Below are 16,197 nucleotides of genomic sequence, written 5' to 3' on the forward strand. Positions count from 1 at the left end.
TTGATTTTGGCACAATATAACTGAAGTCATGAGTGACGAAGCTTCGATTTAAAGAATATCAAAACACAGTATTAATGTATTTATTTTATTTTGTGTTGTTTTTCGTAATGACAACTCCAAAAAGCAATCACATGTGCTTTTTTGTTACAAAATGCTCTGATAGATCTATTCTCTCCATAGAAAATAGTTGCTGTGCATGGCAAAATGTAGGAGCTTCTCCCCCTCACCTCATTTGCTTGGAGGCATGAGGCCCCTCTGTACAGCATGTGCTTCCTAACACAGGAGTGTGCTAATGAGATGTTACAATAGCGGCTTTTCTTTTTCTATGATTTCTGCGCAGGCTGGGCAACAGTGGTGGGAACTGGGTGGATGAGGTCTCATACACTTGAACATTATGCAAGCACCTTTCACATATGCTACTCACACAGAATGAGTAATAAAACACACGCCTCCGATTCCCAGCCCGTCTCTGATGTCCAGATTAAGATTACCAGGTCATGGTAATTGTTCTTCCAGCTACAGTAGGAGCCACAGTCTCTCCAATGCCCTGGATGTCTCTTCCTTTTATTCCTATGTTGTTCATTTGATGATGATGTCAAAGAAACTTGATTCCATCACTCTGGATCTTAATAATAAACTGATTTGTTACTTGGCAAAAATAAAGGTCTCATCCTTTGTCCTCAGTCCTCACTCACACTCAGAACTTTGGTTTTTAATGAACTGTAAAAAAAAAAAAAAATCTAATTGGGCCAAAGAACTGCAAGTCTTCAGGCTCAAACATTAAAAGTAGATGTTCAGTGTCTCTTTAAACATTCCACCGACAAGCTGCTTGACAACCTCTGGTGACAGAAAGCCAAAATGTGGCCTTGCCAAAGAAAATTAGGAAACTAGTGCAACTTTTCATCAACAACTGAAAAGGCTAACCATGAATAACCTCGGTGGCTTTCCTTCTTGTGCAAAGACAACGACTTTGGGGCTTTGGCACGATCTTGGGGACAAAGGAGGATCATAAAGGTAACCAGAGGTCAACCAAATGTCGCCAACCTTTAAATGTAACCAAAAACGATACCTAGGCTTCAGTTCTTCTTTCCCTCACTCGCTCCTCAGCCACCGTCCTGCTGTCTCCTCCCTCCCATCAGTCCGGCTGGTTCCCACGGCGGGCCGTCACTCAGGCACAGGTCAGGAGGGGATCATGCCTTTGTTCCTCTTGCGGTCGGCCATGGTGCGGCGGTTGTGGTTGGCGCCGCGGCTCTTGTTGGCCTCCTTCTTGCGTCGGTCTAGGTAGGTCTCCTGGGTCTGGCCTTGGCCCTTGGGCTTGCCGACCACGTTGCCGGCAGGGTCCGGCCGGTAGCTGGGAGAGAGGGATGAAGAAGTCAAGAGGGGTGTGGATGGAGTCACTGGGTAGACTTCTACCAGTGTATTCATGCAGAATTTATCAAAAAAAAAAAAAACACTTCAGCTTCAAGCTAGCGTGAAAACTTCTGCGATATAGAGGATTTTTAAAAATGTTCCACTTCCATTCCGCTTTTGTAATTTGATGCATCCCAATTCGCAAAAAAATAAATAAATAAATACTTGGATGGAAACCCAGGTAGAGACAGACAGAGAGAGTATAGGAGTTAAAAAAAATAAAATAAAAATACTTGGATGGAAACCCAGCTAGAGACAGACAGAGAGAGTATAGGAGTTAAAAAAAAAAAATTTAAAATACTTGGATGGAAACCCAGCTAGAGACAGACAGAGAGAGTATAGGAGTTAAAAAAAAATAAATAAAATACTTGGATGGAAACCCAGCTAGAGACAGACAGAGAGAGTATAGGAGTTAAAAAAAAAAATTTAAAATACTTGGATGGAAACCCAGCTAGAGACAGACAGAGAGAGTATAGGAGTTTTGTCGTTACCCCTTCCTTTGCTGCATGGCGGCTCTTCTAGCTTCAGCCCTCTCCCTCAGCAGCGCTGGGTCCTGCACAAACTGGTCCCTGTTCACATTGTTCTGCAACAGGATGGGTTCAAATGTAAACTCACTCAGTAATAAAGGAAAGCAAAGAACACAATAAAAAATAGAAATAGTGTGACCACATATATCATATTTCTAATGGTACCTGCTCAGTCTCTTCCTCCTCTTCTTCACCCTCCTCATCCTCCACACCTGGTTTGTTTCCTGTTCGCAGGACCTGTGGGATGGTGAAAGGCCTGCAGGGAGATGGAAGGGCATATTCCAGACAAAAATCAATACAGCATATCGAGTCCAAGCAGCCTCTAAAACACCACAGTTTCCTTTAAACAACAGCTTAATAAAAAGTTAGAGGGCATCCCACAAAAATTAAAATAATACTTTACATAGCACTTTTCAAAACAAAGTGCTTCACACAAACAGATCAAAACAAAAGCTGACATAACATAAAAGCTTAGTCACACCAATTCATCGGATAAAATGTCAGATAAAACAAGATTACATTAAAATAAATCAAATACAAATACAAGAGAGTAGAGTGATTATAAAAAGGCCTTCCGATAAAAAGGAGTGTTTTAAAGGAATCTGCCAGCCTGATCTCCTCAGGTGATCAAATGTTACTACATCCAATCTGATGCTGCCTAAAAGAGTCACAGGTCCAGCTGAGCAAGGCATAAAACCTAAGGAGAGATACTGCAGGTGAGGTGTGCACCAAGGATATACACTAGCACCTCTGTACTTTACCTTCGGTTCAGCAGACTGTCTCCGTCCAGGTCATTAGCTCCTACTTGGTTGATGTCGTAGGTGTCGTCATACTCGTCATCGTAGTCGTCCAGGCCGTAGTCGGCCGCCGAATGTCCGGGTTCGATGACGACCTCGTCCACCACCGTCTCATAGGCCTGGTAACGACTCCTCTGCTCCGCTATGTGCTGCTTGTCGTTCAGCATCTCTCGAGCGCTCTCTCCTTTCCTGTGGGATTAAGAGAGAGATCAGATCGGACGCCACCTCAGAGGTAAGTGCATTTTATAGTGGAACGTAATGTAAACGTAATGTAAAGCGTGAATGTAAACAATGCGGCGGTGTTTACATTTAAGTTTTTGTGCTTCTGCTTCTACGAAACATAGAAGAAGAGAGGAACAGGAAGCAGACGTGTGTTGAAGAAGAGTTGGATGTCGCCATGATTGCCCCTATGATCAACCAATCAGAGTGCGCGACTCCGCGTAGTCTCAACGCAACGTTGAGATTTTTACGTGTCAGTTTACGTGCAGACGATATTTTCATTGAAGTATAAAATATGCGCAAGTCACAGGTTTGTGTGAAGGTGACATGGTGGCGACTACTTGGAATTACAAAGCAAAAAGGAAAAAGGCCATTCATGGATTTCCACTCTATTGTTTGTAGTTTTTTATTTTACAAATGTGAATTGTGAAAAATGTTATCAAAAAGTATTTAGTTTAATTTTTTACCTGCTGGGCCACTGAAAACATACTAGGGGCAAGTAGAACTCTGACCAACTGGCCCAACCAGGTGAGTAGAAAATATTCTTAATGTATTTTATTCTAAATATTCTTAATGTTGAGCCCTGGACAGTCTTCTCTCTTCTTCACTTCCTTGAAATGCTTGAGTTGGCAAAGTCACATGAGAAAAAAAGCCCCTATATTGCCCTCAGTGTGATTTTCAGGGTGGAATGACTAGAACCGGTAGCATATAACATCTGAAAAACTGACTTGAGTTAGAGTGGAAGGCTTTGACTTTCTGATGTAAGAGAAAAGCTTCAGTTTTGTCAACAGAAAGTAATTAGGACTAAGCCGGTGCAATCGCAGGGAAATAATGGAGTGCAGGCCTTTCTACTGTTTCATTAGTGAGCGTCCCCCTGTGCGCTCACCTCCTGCCCTTCCAGATGCGGGACGTGTCCACCCGGTCCCTGTGGAAGACGTCAAACTCGTCATCGTCAAACACATTGGACCTGCTGCTCAGGACAGATGGAAGCTCCTCCTTCACCGGCCTGAGGAGACGAGAGAGGGGAGAGGTCAAATACAGCTATATCGTAACAAGATCCCTTTTTCATTTACCATTTCCTCCGATACCATCCGCTCCGTTTAGCCCAAATGATCCACACAAAAGATCTGGATTTGACAAAATTCATCTCCATGACTGACCGAGGAAAAAATAAACCCATGAAGCCAGTAACAACATGTAAGAGAGGGAAGTCATCTCAGTTGAAGAAAGATATGAGTAGTTACAGTAGCAAAAGATGTTCCTTGTGCCCCCAAATATGCAGAAAACAGAAAGAAAATGCCATAAAATAGGCAGGACAATAGACAGTGGCAGGCTAGATTCTGCACAGCAGTGTGGTCCAGGATAATTAAAAGGTGGTGAAAGTCATGTCTCTACACAAGAGATGCTTCCATACTTTATTAAATCAGAAATTAGGTCTCTACACAGGCACACCAATAACCTTCCAACAAACAATATCTAAAGCAATACTCCTCACAGACTGAGGGAAAGATCATCATCAGCAACCTGTTTCCCTAAGAGAATCTCAGCCTCAAATCATCTTTATCCCCTGACTTACCATTGAGGAGAAAAATAAAATGTTAGTAACATCATTTTGTAAGGCCGTCCCGGTCGGGGCGTGGCGTTACCTGGGCATGGCGCGGTCCAGTTTGTCCAGGCTGGGGGCCAGCCGGTCCTCCAGGATGTTGTTGATGACCAGCTCGGAGTTGTAGTGGTACTCCTGGAGGCAGGCCAGCAGGAAGCCCTCGCCCAGGTCAGGCAGCAGGTCTCTGATACACGACAGCAGAGACTCCAGCTCCGCAGCGCTCACCGGACACACCGCACCCTGGACGACACGTAAAACAGAAAGGTACATGCTCAAGGTGCAAGTCAAGTGGAGCTGCTTGCCAATGTTCCATACATTCTGAATATACTTGAAAAGGTGCAAAGTCCACTTTGCTCGAGGTCCCGAGTCAGTCTCAAGTCAAGTCCTAAGTCTAAATGTAGAAATGTAGACTAACATTGTTTCCTTTTCGGGGCGTATCCAGCATGGCTTCTGCCCCCCTCAGGCTCTCTCCTCCTTCTCCTGGTTCTCTGACCCCTCGAGGTTCGCCGCCGCCCGTCGCTCCCAGGCTGCCCGGCCCCGCCGAGGGGGTTTTGGGCTGAATCTGGCTCCGGGGTCTCTGCCGGCCCACGCTGTCCCAGGCACTCTCTATCCCCTGCAGCAGGTAGGACGTCCTGGTCTCATCACTAAGGGAGGAGGCGGTTAAGGAGGGAATACTGACCAAGTGGTTGAGACTACTTCTAGTACTACTACTAATACTACTACTATCAGGACTGTAGTACAGTTTTGGTCTAAAAAACACTTTTCTGACGTCTTGGACTTGGTCTTATTTTAACTCAGACTTGTCTCAGTCACTATTGGATGTTGACTCTTACTTGTTCGTGACAATCTAAAATTATTATTTTTCTATGCACTGATTAGTCAATTCCCATGCATTGATTAGTTGGAAGGGTTTAGTACAGTGATCCTACAGATAGATCTACATCTCTGTTGATCCTTAAGAAACTTTGGTCTTGAATAGGACTCAATCTGCTCTGGTCTCAGTCTCGACTAAGGTGGTCTTGACTACAGACTTGCTAATAATTTGCACTGCACCTTTCATACAAGTCCATCTCCAAGTACTTACAATTAACAAATATCAAAGAACTCATTCAAATTAGGTCTTTTGGAAGTAGCACTGTATGCAGATGGTTATTGTCAATACAAATCTATTAGTGCAAAGGTATTGATATAAAGCTGATAAAGATACATGACAGGCAGGGCCTGTTGTAGGAGGCTGATGTCGTCTGCGATGGGGAACTGCTCATCGTAGTCCGACAAGAACCTGAGAGGAGAGACAAACAAATGGTCGATCTCCATTTAGAGATCTACTGGGAAACCCTCTTTCTGGCACAGACTTCTTGTTACTTTCAATGGATAAGACGCATTGTTGTCCCAACAGCAATTAAAGCTTGGCATATTTTAAAATATATTTGATCTTTTACCAAAAGAAGGCCACACTTCAAACAAGTTTTCAATACCGCCATGGCAACAGCATAAGCCACAACTAAGCATCTGTTTGAGGAGCCTGGGGACAAAGTGGCTTACTGCAGAGGACCAAAAAAAAAAAAAAAATCTGCCAAGACAATCAAACAATTATGTTGGCAGCCATTTAGATCATGTGTTTCCATGTCAAAGAACTCTATAAATAGGCCTCGGGCTGGGCAATAATTCAATATTATATCTTATTGTCAGTGGAATCACACTGTGATGATATGGTGATTTTGGGATATCGTGATGCACAATTCTGCTGTCTAAACTGATGATAACAAGTACATTTTATTTAAAAAATGAGGTGTGAAACATTTTAAAGGAATATTATGGATAGGATATTATTTTAAAAATTTCAGTTTTGTTTCGCATCACACCTAACATGACCATTCGGTTCAATGGGATGAACATGAATTTGATTAATTAAAGTGATTTTGCATACATTAGCCATATCTTGATGTATACCAATATTGAAAAAAATCCTTATGATTATCATGATATTGATTTTAACCATATCGCTCAGCATTAATTAGGCCAAAAATACCGACTGGGTACAATTTTGCCCCAAAGACCCAGAATCTGAAAGGACATTTGCTGTTAGATATAACACAAAACTGCCTCTCCTGTGGCTGGGCAGACAACAGCAGAGAGAAAGCTATGATCAGAATAGCCATTCTTACACATTTTCTCATTGTACTTTGAGTAAGTCAAAGACTTGTGAAAATAGACCATTTGTCATATACATGCAACACCCTAAAGGACCTTGGGCGGATCCCTGAACCACCGATGTAAACTGCAGATCATACCTTTTCTCAGGTAAAAAAGATGTGAAATTTTGTAGGAGTTCCTCTGCGAATGTTTGGGTGTTTTCTCCCCTGCAAGATAACAACAGCAGCATTACTGTGTGTCACAGGTGATGATGACTGAATGCCAGTCCTGCTGTCTCGGAGTGAGTGAGAGTGTTTGGCGTCTCACCCCTCCAGGATTGGCTGTAGGCAGGTGTGTTGCAGCAGCAGGTGGGCGATCTCCACCATCCTCCGACAGGAGTGGGACACCCTCTTCCACAAGTCCTCCTGAAGACTAGAGGAGGGGAGAGGGGTTTAGTGCTGAACCGATTAGTCGATTAATCAATTAGTCGATCAACAGAAAATTAATCAATTATAATTGATATATGATAATCGATTAATCGTTTCATTTCTCAGTTTCCTAGCATTATAAAAAGAATACTTTGGGTTTTTTTGGCTGCTGGTCAGACTAAATAAATAATTTTAAGAATCACTTTGGGCTCTGGTAACTTGTAAAGGGCACTTGTAAAGGGACTACATGATTAATCGAAAAAATAATCAATAATGAAAATAATCATTAGTTGCAGCCCTAGAGGAGTTTATTCATTAGACTATCACACATCTTTGTAACTCTAAGTAACAACTGTATGTTAATTCATATGTGTAAGCAATCCATATTTCCCACCCTTAGAGTCTACTTTACATGTTAAAATTGTCAGAGGCATTTATTATATAACCCCAAAATGGCTTATATTCTATTTAATTCCGTTACTGTTTTTATTACTTACTTCATCTTCTGTTTTTGTACTTATGTGCTATTTGTCCGTTTCCCTGCCGAATCAATCCCATCACGTTTGCTGCTACAGCGACCTAATTTCCTCACGGGATTCGTTAAAGTTTCATCTTATCTTTGCATACAGTCGTTTAGCCTGTGTGCATCCCCACTGAATCCCCCTGAATTCTTATCCATACCCATGCCACACATCTTCAAAAATACAGGCAATTAATAGGTCAAGCACTGCTTTTTTTCCCCCCTATGGGTCTGGAAGATCATTCAGCAACCTTTCAGACAGTTTTTTCTGAGCAGACCCATATGAATCAAACAGGACTTCATAATTCATTCTGACATCTCAACGAAGCTTTTAAACATCAAAAACACTTATTAATTGGCTGTGGAAGATACTAGAACCGTTGCGATACAATCTGAGCACATTCACACATCGCTGCCCGTCTGTTTCGTTCTGCATGAAAAAAACAACCAAAGTAAACACTCACCCTTTGTCATCAAAATTTCTCTTCCTCACCGCCTTCTCAATGTCAGGCACGGCGGTCTCATAAAACGAGGCCAGTCTGCCGGGAGAGGAAACAAAATGAGCGTGAAAAGCTTCTGGACCGCGAGCGCTGGTCACGCTGGCCCGGGAAACCAAGTTCTGCGTCTTGTCTACCTGTTGAGGAAGCCGTGGGAGTGGAAGCTGGAGCAGGCGGCGGGGAAGATGTCCAGGAAGGCATGGATAGTGGTGGTCGAGTCGCACAGGTACAGGGCCAAATCTACAAGGTCCTGGGACACACACACACACACACACAACACAAACACATTATATATTAGCACTGACACCAAGTTGAGCTGTCATACAGTGTGGAAGCTTTATTGTCCTAGTGTCCAAGCTTTATTGTGAATGACAATGTTTTCCTGTAGTACAAGTCACAAAAAGAGACAACACTGGCTATGTTTATATGCAGAGCGACCCGGCTTAACACCTATTCAGGTTAAGCTGTTTATATGAACCACTGAGCGGGTTTATATGCGCACTAATAAACTGATCATAGTCTGACTGAGGCAATTCCGGTTATTCAAGCGTAAACAGCATATAACAGCAAAGTGCAATTTCCTTAATCAGATAAAAGCTGTTATCACATTATGTTAACACAGCTAGGTTTTTGCCCAATCTTTCAACTTACTTGGCCCATGTATACCATTTGTCTGATTTCTTTTAGGGTTTTTTTTTTTTTTACATCTGTGCATTAACACAAACGTAACCGGATAGAGAACAACGCAATGCTTTGGTCATAAGGTCATGGTCATGCCAGATGAAGTTTTTGTGACCGAAATGTCACACTGAAATAAAGTATTGGAAGAATCAATAGTGTGCAAAATTATTTAGCTATTCTCAACAGGCATTGTCTAACATAAGAAGATAGACTTTTTAATAATCCAGAGTTGGTGTTTTTTCTTCCAGTCCTCTCGTCACATAAATGGGCCTATTACCCAAAAAAAGTGTGTGTAGTTCTTTAACCGGGTTATTCTAACCGAGTTATGACATTTACATGTGTCGACCCAAATCCAGCTTACTTGTGTAACCGGGTTGAGAACGTAATTCTCCCCGCATGTAAACGTACACCAACAAGTCGTAAGTACTCGATGTTGTAGTACATTAATAAGGCATGTGGTGATGAATGAAGATATGTGTGTGTGTGTGTCTGACCTGCTGGCTCATGGTCATGGCAGTGGGCTGGCTGTGTGCGCTCAGCTTCAGCGGTTCCATGGCTGTGGCCCCTTCACACTGGAGACCACACCTCACCAGGATAGTGTCAAACACCTGGAGGGGAGAGAGAGAGAGAGAGAGAGAGAGAGAGAGAGAGAGAGAGAGAGAGAGAGAGAGAGAGAGAGAGAGAGAGAGAGAGAGAGAGAGAGAGAGAGAGAGAGAGAGAGAGAGAGAGAGAGAGAGAGAGAGAGAGGTTATTCCATATAGGATAACATGAAGTTTATTCCCATATGGAATTAACCATCCAGGCAGCGGAGAAACAGAAGTTCAGACGCTATCACTTTGTGTAAAGCAGCGTAACAGGCAGCCAATCAGAAGCCTGTTTTGACACAGAACCATTGTTTTACTTTGATTTGCTTACAGTCAGAGAGAGAGAGAGAGAGTACGGTGGTCAGCAGGGACAAAGTTTGAAACAGGCGAAGACCAAAAACTGTTTTTTTATTTGGACAGTGACACATTTTTTTGTTGTTTTGGCTCTGTACTCCAGCACATTGGATTTGAAATGAAACAATGACTATGAAGTATGACAGTCTGCACTTTAACCTCACAGTCATCGTTTCATTTCAAATCCGATGTGCTGGAGTACAAAGCCTAACAAAAAAAAAAGTGTGTCACTGTCCAAATACTTACAGACTGTAACTGTAACACTGTAACTGAGACATTCAAGCGTCATCGTCTCAAAAAGTTACGCGGTGGGCGATTTATCCGCCAAAGACAAATTTTCGGCCTTTGCTGCTTGGCGGGTGGTACAGTAACTTCAGACCCTGTACTCAATTAAAATCCAGATCCTCTGTTCTCTTGCCTCCCTCTTTACGTCTCACCTGTAGCACAGCGGGCACCGTCTCATCCAGGTCAACGTAGTAAGAGGGCTGCTGGGTAAAGATGTTCTCTGAAAAGGAATAAATCAGTGGAAATCATCATGAGTGGGAGAGAGAGAATAAAAAAAAACTCTTTACACCACAATTCAACCTAATGTGTGCATTTCAGCCAGGTGTTAATGAGGAAATGGTATCTTGTTTTTTGTGATTTATTTATATTGCATCGGATTTATGTATTGATTACTTTGTTTTTTCAGTGAGTCTCGGTCCAGCCCATGTTACCCCCCTCTAAAGGTTTATACCGTATGAGGAAGCGTTCTGGTCTCCTCACTCCTTAATGGATAACTGGACTATTGTCTGGTTGGCCTATGGTGGCTTGTTCCAGTGATTTCCCAAACTGATATATTGTCTGATGTTGCTCTTTGTCTTAAGAAGTGATGATGGTCTTTACAGTGTGCAAATTCTTTTTGATCTTCTACATTTCTTCTCGAAATACCCTAAGCGGACTTGTCAGATTTCAAGAGGCCAAATCACAAACTGCCCACCTATCATCTTATGCAGCAGCTGGGTGTTGCCCTTTCCAAAGAGCACACACAGGTCCAGGATCTTAGGAATGTCAAACAGGAAGTTCTCATAGATGATTTCTCCAAACACAGCCGGGGTGAGGAAGTTCTCCTGAGGGAAGAGGAGCAGGCACACACACACACACACACACAAAACAACGTTTGAATTGCAGTATTAGCTCCATTTTATTCTGCTGTAGTAATTACAAATGAGACGGTTTACCTATTTCCCATTTCACAAGCTCGCCAGTTGAAGCTGTGCTTGTTTTGAAGTCTCCAGGTGAGGACCAATCGTATATAAAGCTAAAAACTTCAACTCAAGAGGGAGGCAACTGAACTATGAGCATTATTAAAATTCCCCCAGAAAAGACCAATATGCCCCTAAAGATCTGAAAAAACAACAACAACAAAAAGTACATCATCAGTGCCTCTCTAGAGCTCAGGGACGGTTCCTACCTTGGACTCTTTGTGCGTGGCCATCCTGAGGAAGGTCATGAAGACGGCTCGGTGGACGGTGCGCTGCATGTCGGCCACCGCCGGGGAGGAGGGCAGGGCGGCGGGGTCGAGGCCGCGGGGCGCGTGGCGCAGGTACGAGTCCAGGCACTTCTGCAGAGACTCATCAAACACCACCTAGTGGAAGAGACAGACCGAACAGGAAGAGGGAGAAAAGAGACAAGAGGGAGAAGTAAAAAAATAAAAAAAACTATTTGAGCTTCAAGCACAACAGACCTTCAGTCACGTCCAACCCATCTCCCATAGTTTCCCAGTGAATCAATCTACTGCCCGTTCCACTGTTTTATTTGAACAGTCTTATGTATGATTCTATGTGATTGTGCAACGCTGCAAGACAGTTTTCCCATTGGAGACAACAGAGTCTTGAACTAGAACTAGTCTAGTACTGCACTCTATAAAGATTTCATTAAACCAGTGCATTAGAGTGCCAATACACGATCTGCTGTGGCAAACAAAACAATTCACATCTCCTATCTCCAGTTCTAAATGAAAATACCTCCATCAAACCTACTAACATTAATCAACCTTGTTAAAATCAATGAATAAGGGGAAAAAAAACAGCATTCTTATGTGCAGTGATCCGTAGGTGGGGTCGACTTTGGTGAATTTTCTGAGATCATGGAAATGGCTTTAATTTGTTTATTTTTTTCATGATGTATGGGCAATTGTGCTGTAATAGCTAAACTGATAATACAGCCAGGTGATGCACTCTCATTGTATTTACATTTTTCTAGCTGTTGGGGTTCATCGCAGCTAAATGAATGGAAAGGAAAAACCGTCTCTGTGTGCTCCTCTGAACCATAAAGACGGCATGCGACGGTCGCTCACCTGACACCAGAACTTGTCGTGGGGCAGCGCCAGCAGCCACTCCAGGTCGTCAGTGATGAATTTGGCATGTTCCAAAAACTCCTCCACCTGAGCAGGCGAGCCGTTCTCTGGCAGCGGCTTGTAAGGCACAAAACAGCGCTCCTCCTTCCTGTCCGGGTGCTAACATGGAAAAGAACGCTGTAAGCGACACTTGGATGACCCAGGGTGTATTCCAATAAACTGATCTTTATGACAGGTATATCTAATTTAGCGTACCCACACCTCCGTGGAAAACAAACAGCTCTCGGAGAAATTAAAGCAGAACAGTTGGTTAGAAAGGGGCGGAGACGCTGTGGGCTGTCATCATGCTTCAAACCAATAAAACTACGCTAGAGCGGAGGCTGGCGCTGGTGCTCACCTGTATGTTGTCCTACTAGCAACTACAGCAACTACGCAGATAACAGAACATTCCCCACTCGTTATTTTTGCATCTTCCTCTGAACTTAGAGCATCAATCCCTTTGGCCTTTAGAACGGCTACCTGTTCCACCATTATTGACGTGAGAGGACAGACTACTAAAACTATAGATTTCTCTCTCCCATGTAATGCATCTCAGGCTATCAGCCAGGTTTGATAAATCAAATTTTTACCGCAACCTGTTGGTAAACAGCCATTACATCCCTGTTTTGGAGCAGAGTCTTCAAGCTAAGAAGTTCTAAAGGCTTCATTTTCTCAATTTGATGTCAAGAGCAAACAAAAGGAAATTTGTTTCCATCTGGACAGAAAAACGTGCCGTTTCCGGGGTGTGTTGTGTGTTTTCAAACTCTTAGCCAATCGAATGGCTGCCTCTGGGTCCACAAGGTCTCCTTATCCAACATTTTCTGACAAGAAGTTCTTAAGACCTCCGTTTGTTTTACATGGAGGTCTGGCTATGCGAGATTAAGGAATATCAGGCTACTTCTGCAGTGCAAGAGGCTGCTGCTATGTGAATGTATTTATGCAGCATCATGAGGGCCGCCTCACCAGAGCAGGCAGGCAGCGCTCCTTCCCCAGGGGCCCACCTGGCTCCGTCACCTGTTGTTCATCCAGTGGCACTCTGGCACAAGCCATCGCTTTCCCTCTCTAGTTGATTCTGTCAGAGAATACAAGCACAAAGATGGCAAACAGAGAGACAAGGGTGGAAGGAGCCAATAACATTTACTCGTTTCTGTAATTGAGTAACACAAGAAACTGGTCAATGGTTAATTGGTCAGTTGTGGAGCCAATAGCTGTGAACTGTCAGTCAGCAGAGGGGAGAAGAGAAATCTGGGCTTTACAGTTTTGGGTTTTTTTTATGAAAGGAATCTAGTTTGATCTCTGTCCTTTCGTCAGTGTTTTTTTTTTGTCAAAAAGTAGCTAGCTAACTCAAGTCACTTTTAGTTTTAAATTAGCTACTTTTTTTACTTGTACTTAAGTAGATTTACATATAGGCAAATCACTTCTAACGATACTTCAGTAAAATGTCTGTAAAGTAACAGTGCTTCTACGTCAGTGGGCCATTTTATGACTCTTACACCCCTGCTTAAAGATAGTTGTGGTGCCTACTGAACTAATGATAGCAACAGGGAGCTGGTTTGCTAACAGCAACAGTTTAATTAGCAAACAGCTGGTAAAAACCATAGGTAAAAACTAGTTAGCTCGCTAGTTGCAGTTGTTTGCAATCCCAGTTAAATCGACGTGCCATTGTAATGACACGTAATGTAGCTAGCAAGCCGCTCAATGACAGTATTACAGCTCGCTAGGAATGTAGCCAGCTAGTTAATTAGCCTAATCCTGAATGAAAAACATATGTAACTGCTAGCTAGCTACATAAAGCTAGGTAACTTGCTAACATCTGCCATTTAACGTTAGCAAGTTCAACAGAAGTGAAAGCACGTCAATGGCAAGAGGCTAACGTGGCTAGCCGGCTGGTATTAGTCTTCCTCGTGTGAGAATCGAAAGTGAGAAGTGTACAGAAAGTAAGTTAGTAAATCGGCTCACCTCTTACTCTGATTGTTTGTAATTCTTTCAAGCCATAACATCAAGTCGTCAAAAGCTTGTCACAGTTTCACAGCGCTTTCTAATCATCTGTCTTGGGCCAGGAAGTGTTTTTAGCAGCACGCATGCGCAGTAAAAGAATAGTAGTTTGACGTCATCACAGCCCCCTAGCGGGCAACGAGGTGAATGCAGCATGACCAGGCATCTATTTCTACTTTCTACTCTACTCTCATATTTCTACTTTCTACTCTACTCTCTCCTATTTCTACTTTCTACTCAATTCTCCTCTCTCCTTATCTTTTTCATGTGTATTAAAGTGAGCTTCTTTTAAATCACATGCACAGCTAAATGCAAAAAGATATGGCATAAAAAAAAAACCATGTCAAGCACTTCTGGGGTTTATATAGAATAAGCTTACCTGTTTTTTACCCTGGATCATTTTTAAAATTAATTCTTCAACCTAGCTGGTCTTTGCTGGTGATAAAGTTAAAATATACTGTTAAGTTAACTACATCCATTAAGAAAATATCATGGAATAATGAAACTTGAGACATTGTTTTCTTGAAAAAGGATGTTTATAAAAAAAAAAAGAAAAAGATTCCCACAACACACAAGAGAAGGCTGATGAGGTTTCCCATAAATTACATAAGGTACAATACTTATAAAGACACCACTATGCATTACGAGTCTGAAACAGCATCAATAAATAATGTCTCCCGAAACGTCTAACGTCATTCATTGGTTTGTGTCTGACCAACCAAAACCTGTGAGGTATCAGAATCTTTGACTGTGTGTGCGTGTGTGCATGCTGTGGCTTCAGTTTTTCCCAAGTACAATTAAAAAAAAATGTGTACACTGCAATAAGGGCTTATGTATTTTGTCAGCTGTCCCATTACTTTGACAATAACAGTTCAAATGGTTATATAAGACATGAACTACTGGATAACAAAGAGAAACAAAAAAAAGATTGCATTCTTGCCTGGCTCCATGGCTTGTGGTGTAAAGCTAAACAGAATAATTGATCTTGTGTGCACGCCGGTCAGCGTAAAGCATAAAAGACATGAAATATTACATGGCTCAAACAATAATAAATTATCATCCACAGATTTCTAGCATCTCAAATACCTTACGGTGCATGATTTCATGGCTTGGTTTGCCTTCTCCGTCCAGGAGTAACGCAGAAATGTCTTGCAATTTTATAGTAGGTCTATACAGAATGACAGCTTCCAGTTTATATCTCTGCTAAATTATATTGTACAGCTCTATTCAAATAGTAACATTTAATCTGCTAAAGAGTATGTAGCGTCTGATAACAAATCTCATTCATTTTCTGTGCGTTTTGCCTTAATCTAGAACGGAGAACAACACATACACTCCTGGATACAGAATCTATCTGTAATATGTCACTCAACTGTCAGTTCACAAGTGTGTCAGCGTAAGTTTGACTGAAAATGTGCATCACCAGTGACACACACCAACCATATATTTATCTTGTAGAGTATACAGCAGCACAAAGGATTAAGCCGTTATGGTTTAGATGGTTGCCTAAATCTGTCGTCCTTCTGTACGCCATTATGGGGTTTTGCTGATGTGAATCCTGTTATGTTCCAATGTGTATGAATAATACCAAATGGTCCCCTGATGACAGTCAACTTCACCATACCAACTGCACCAAAGATCCATCAACTATCAGCATCACAGATGAAAAACAGCTTATCGGTGGTCGTCCTCATGTTTAAAATATCTCCGAGAGAACCAGAGGGTTTAGCTAAACGACCTAGCTAGCTACAGTATAGGTGACTCTAATAAAATAACTTGTTTTCCCTCTATATTATTACAGATGAATATTATGGATAAGGTCACATACTAGTAGGCACAGTGTGTGTGCCTGTAAGATTCAGCGTACAGTATTCCATTAAAACCATCAAATAGACTGTAAAAGAATAAATATTCTGAGATTCATAAACTTTTACATGAAAACAGTATATGGGGATATGAGCGAAGACCGAGGAATTGAATTCATAGAGTTCAAGATTACAAGGAATAAAAAACAGTACAACTACTCAATGCTGTATTTATGAAGGGCACCGATGGTTAACTATGGGAAA

General features: G+C 42.2%; 1 protein-coding gene across 1 annotated transcript; it reads right to left on the reverse strand.

Annotated features, from left to right (window-relative positions):
- Positions 1 to 71: 71 nt before the first annotated feature.
- ascc2 (activating signal cointegrator 1 complex subunit 2) lies at positions 72 to 14,199 on the reverse strand. Its single transcript, XM_071917798.2, has 19 exons — positions 14,093 to 14,199; positions 13,097 to 13,205; positions 12,095 to 12,253; positions 11,210 to 11,383; positions 10,736 to 10,865; positions 10,194 to 10,261; positions 9,313 to 9,426; positions 8,275 to 8,387; positions 8,105 to 8,179; positions 7,020 to 7,124; positions 6,851 to 6,919; positions 5,764 to 5,838; positions 4,972 to 5,200; positions 4,600 to 4,796; positions 3,840 to 3,959; positions 2,699 to 2,923; positions 2,103 to 2,193; positions 1,902 to 1,993; positions 72 to 1,351 (listed from the first exon to the last, which is right to left on the reverse strand). The coding sequence occupies exons 2-19, from the start codon at positions 13,181 to 13,183 to the stop codon at positions 1,180 to 1,182; spliced, it is 2,295 nt and encodes a 764-aa protein (XP_071773899.2). The 5' UTR covers positions 13,184 to 13,205; positions 14,093 to 14,199; the 3' UTR covers positions 72 to 1,179.
- Between the last annotated feature and the right edge of the window lie 1,998 nt (positions 14,200 to 16,197).

The sequence above is a fragment of the Centroberyx gerrardi genome, chromosome 8 (genome assembly GCF_048128805.1).
Source record: "Centroberyx gerrardi isolate f3 chromosome 8, fCenGer3.hap1.cur.20231027, whole genome shotgun sequence".
In the NCBI taxonomy this organism is placed as follows: Eukaryota; Metazoa; Chordata; class Actinopteri; order Beryciformes; family Berycidae; genus Centroberyx; species Centroberyx gerrardi.

What these genes read in the sequence shown, in the direction of transcription:
- ascc2 (XM_071917798.2), bottom strand. Translation starts at nt 13,183, where the DNA reads ATGGCTTGTGCCAGAGTGCCACTGGATGAACAACAGGTGACGGAGCCA. An exon ending in GCTGCTGCATAAGATGATAG is followed by an intron (nt 10,262 to 10,735) that starts GTGGGCAGTTTG and finishes ATTCCTTTTCAG; the next exon opens with AGAACATCTTTACCCAGCAG. An exon ending in CTGGACCGCGCCATGCCCAG is followed by an intron (nt 3,960 to 4,599) that starts GTAACGCCACGC and finishes TCGTCTCCTCAG; the next exon opens with GCCGGTGAAGGAGGAGCTTC.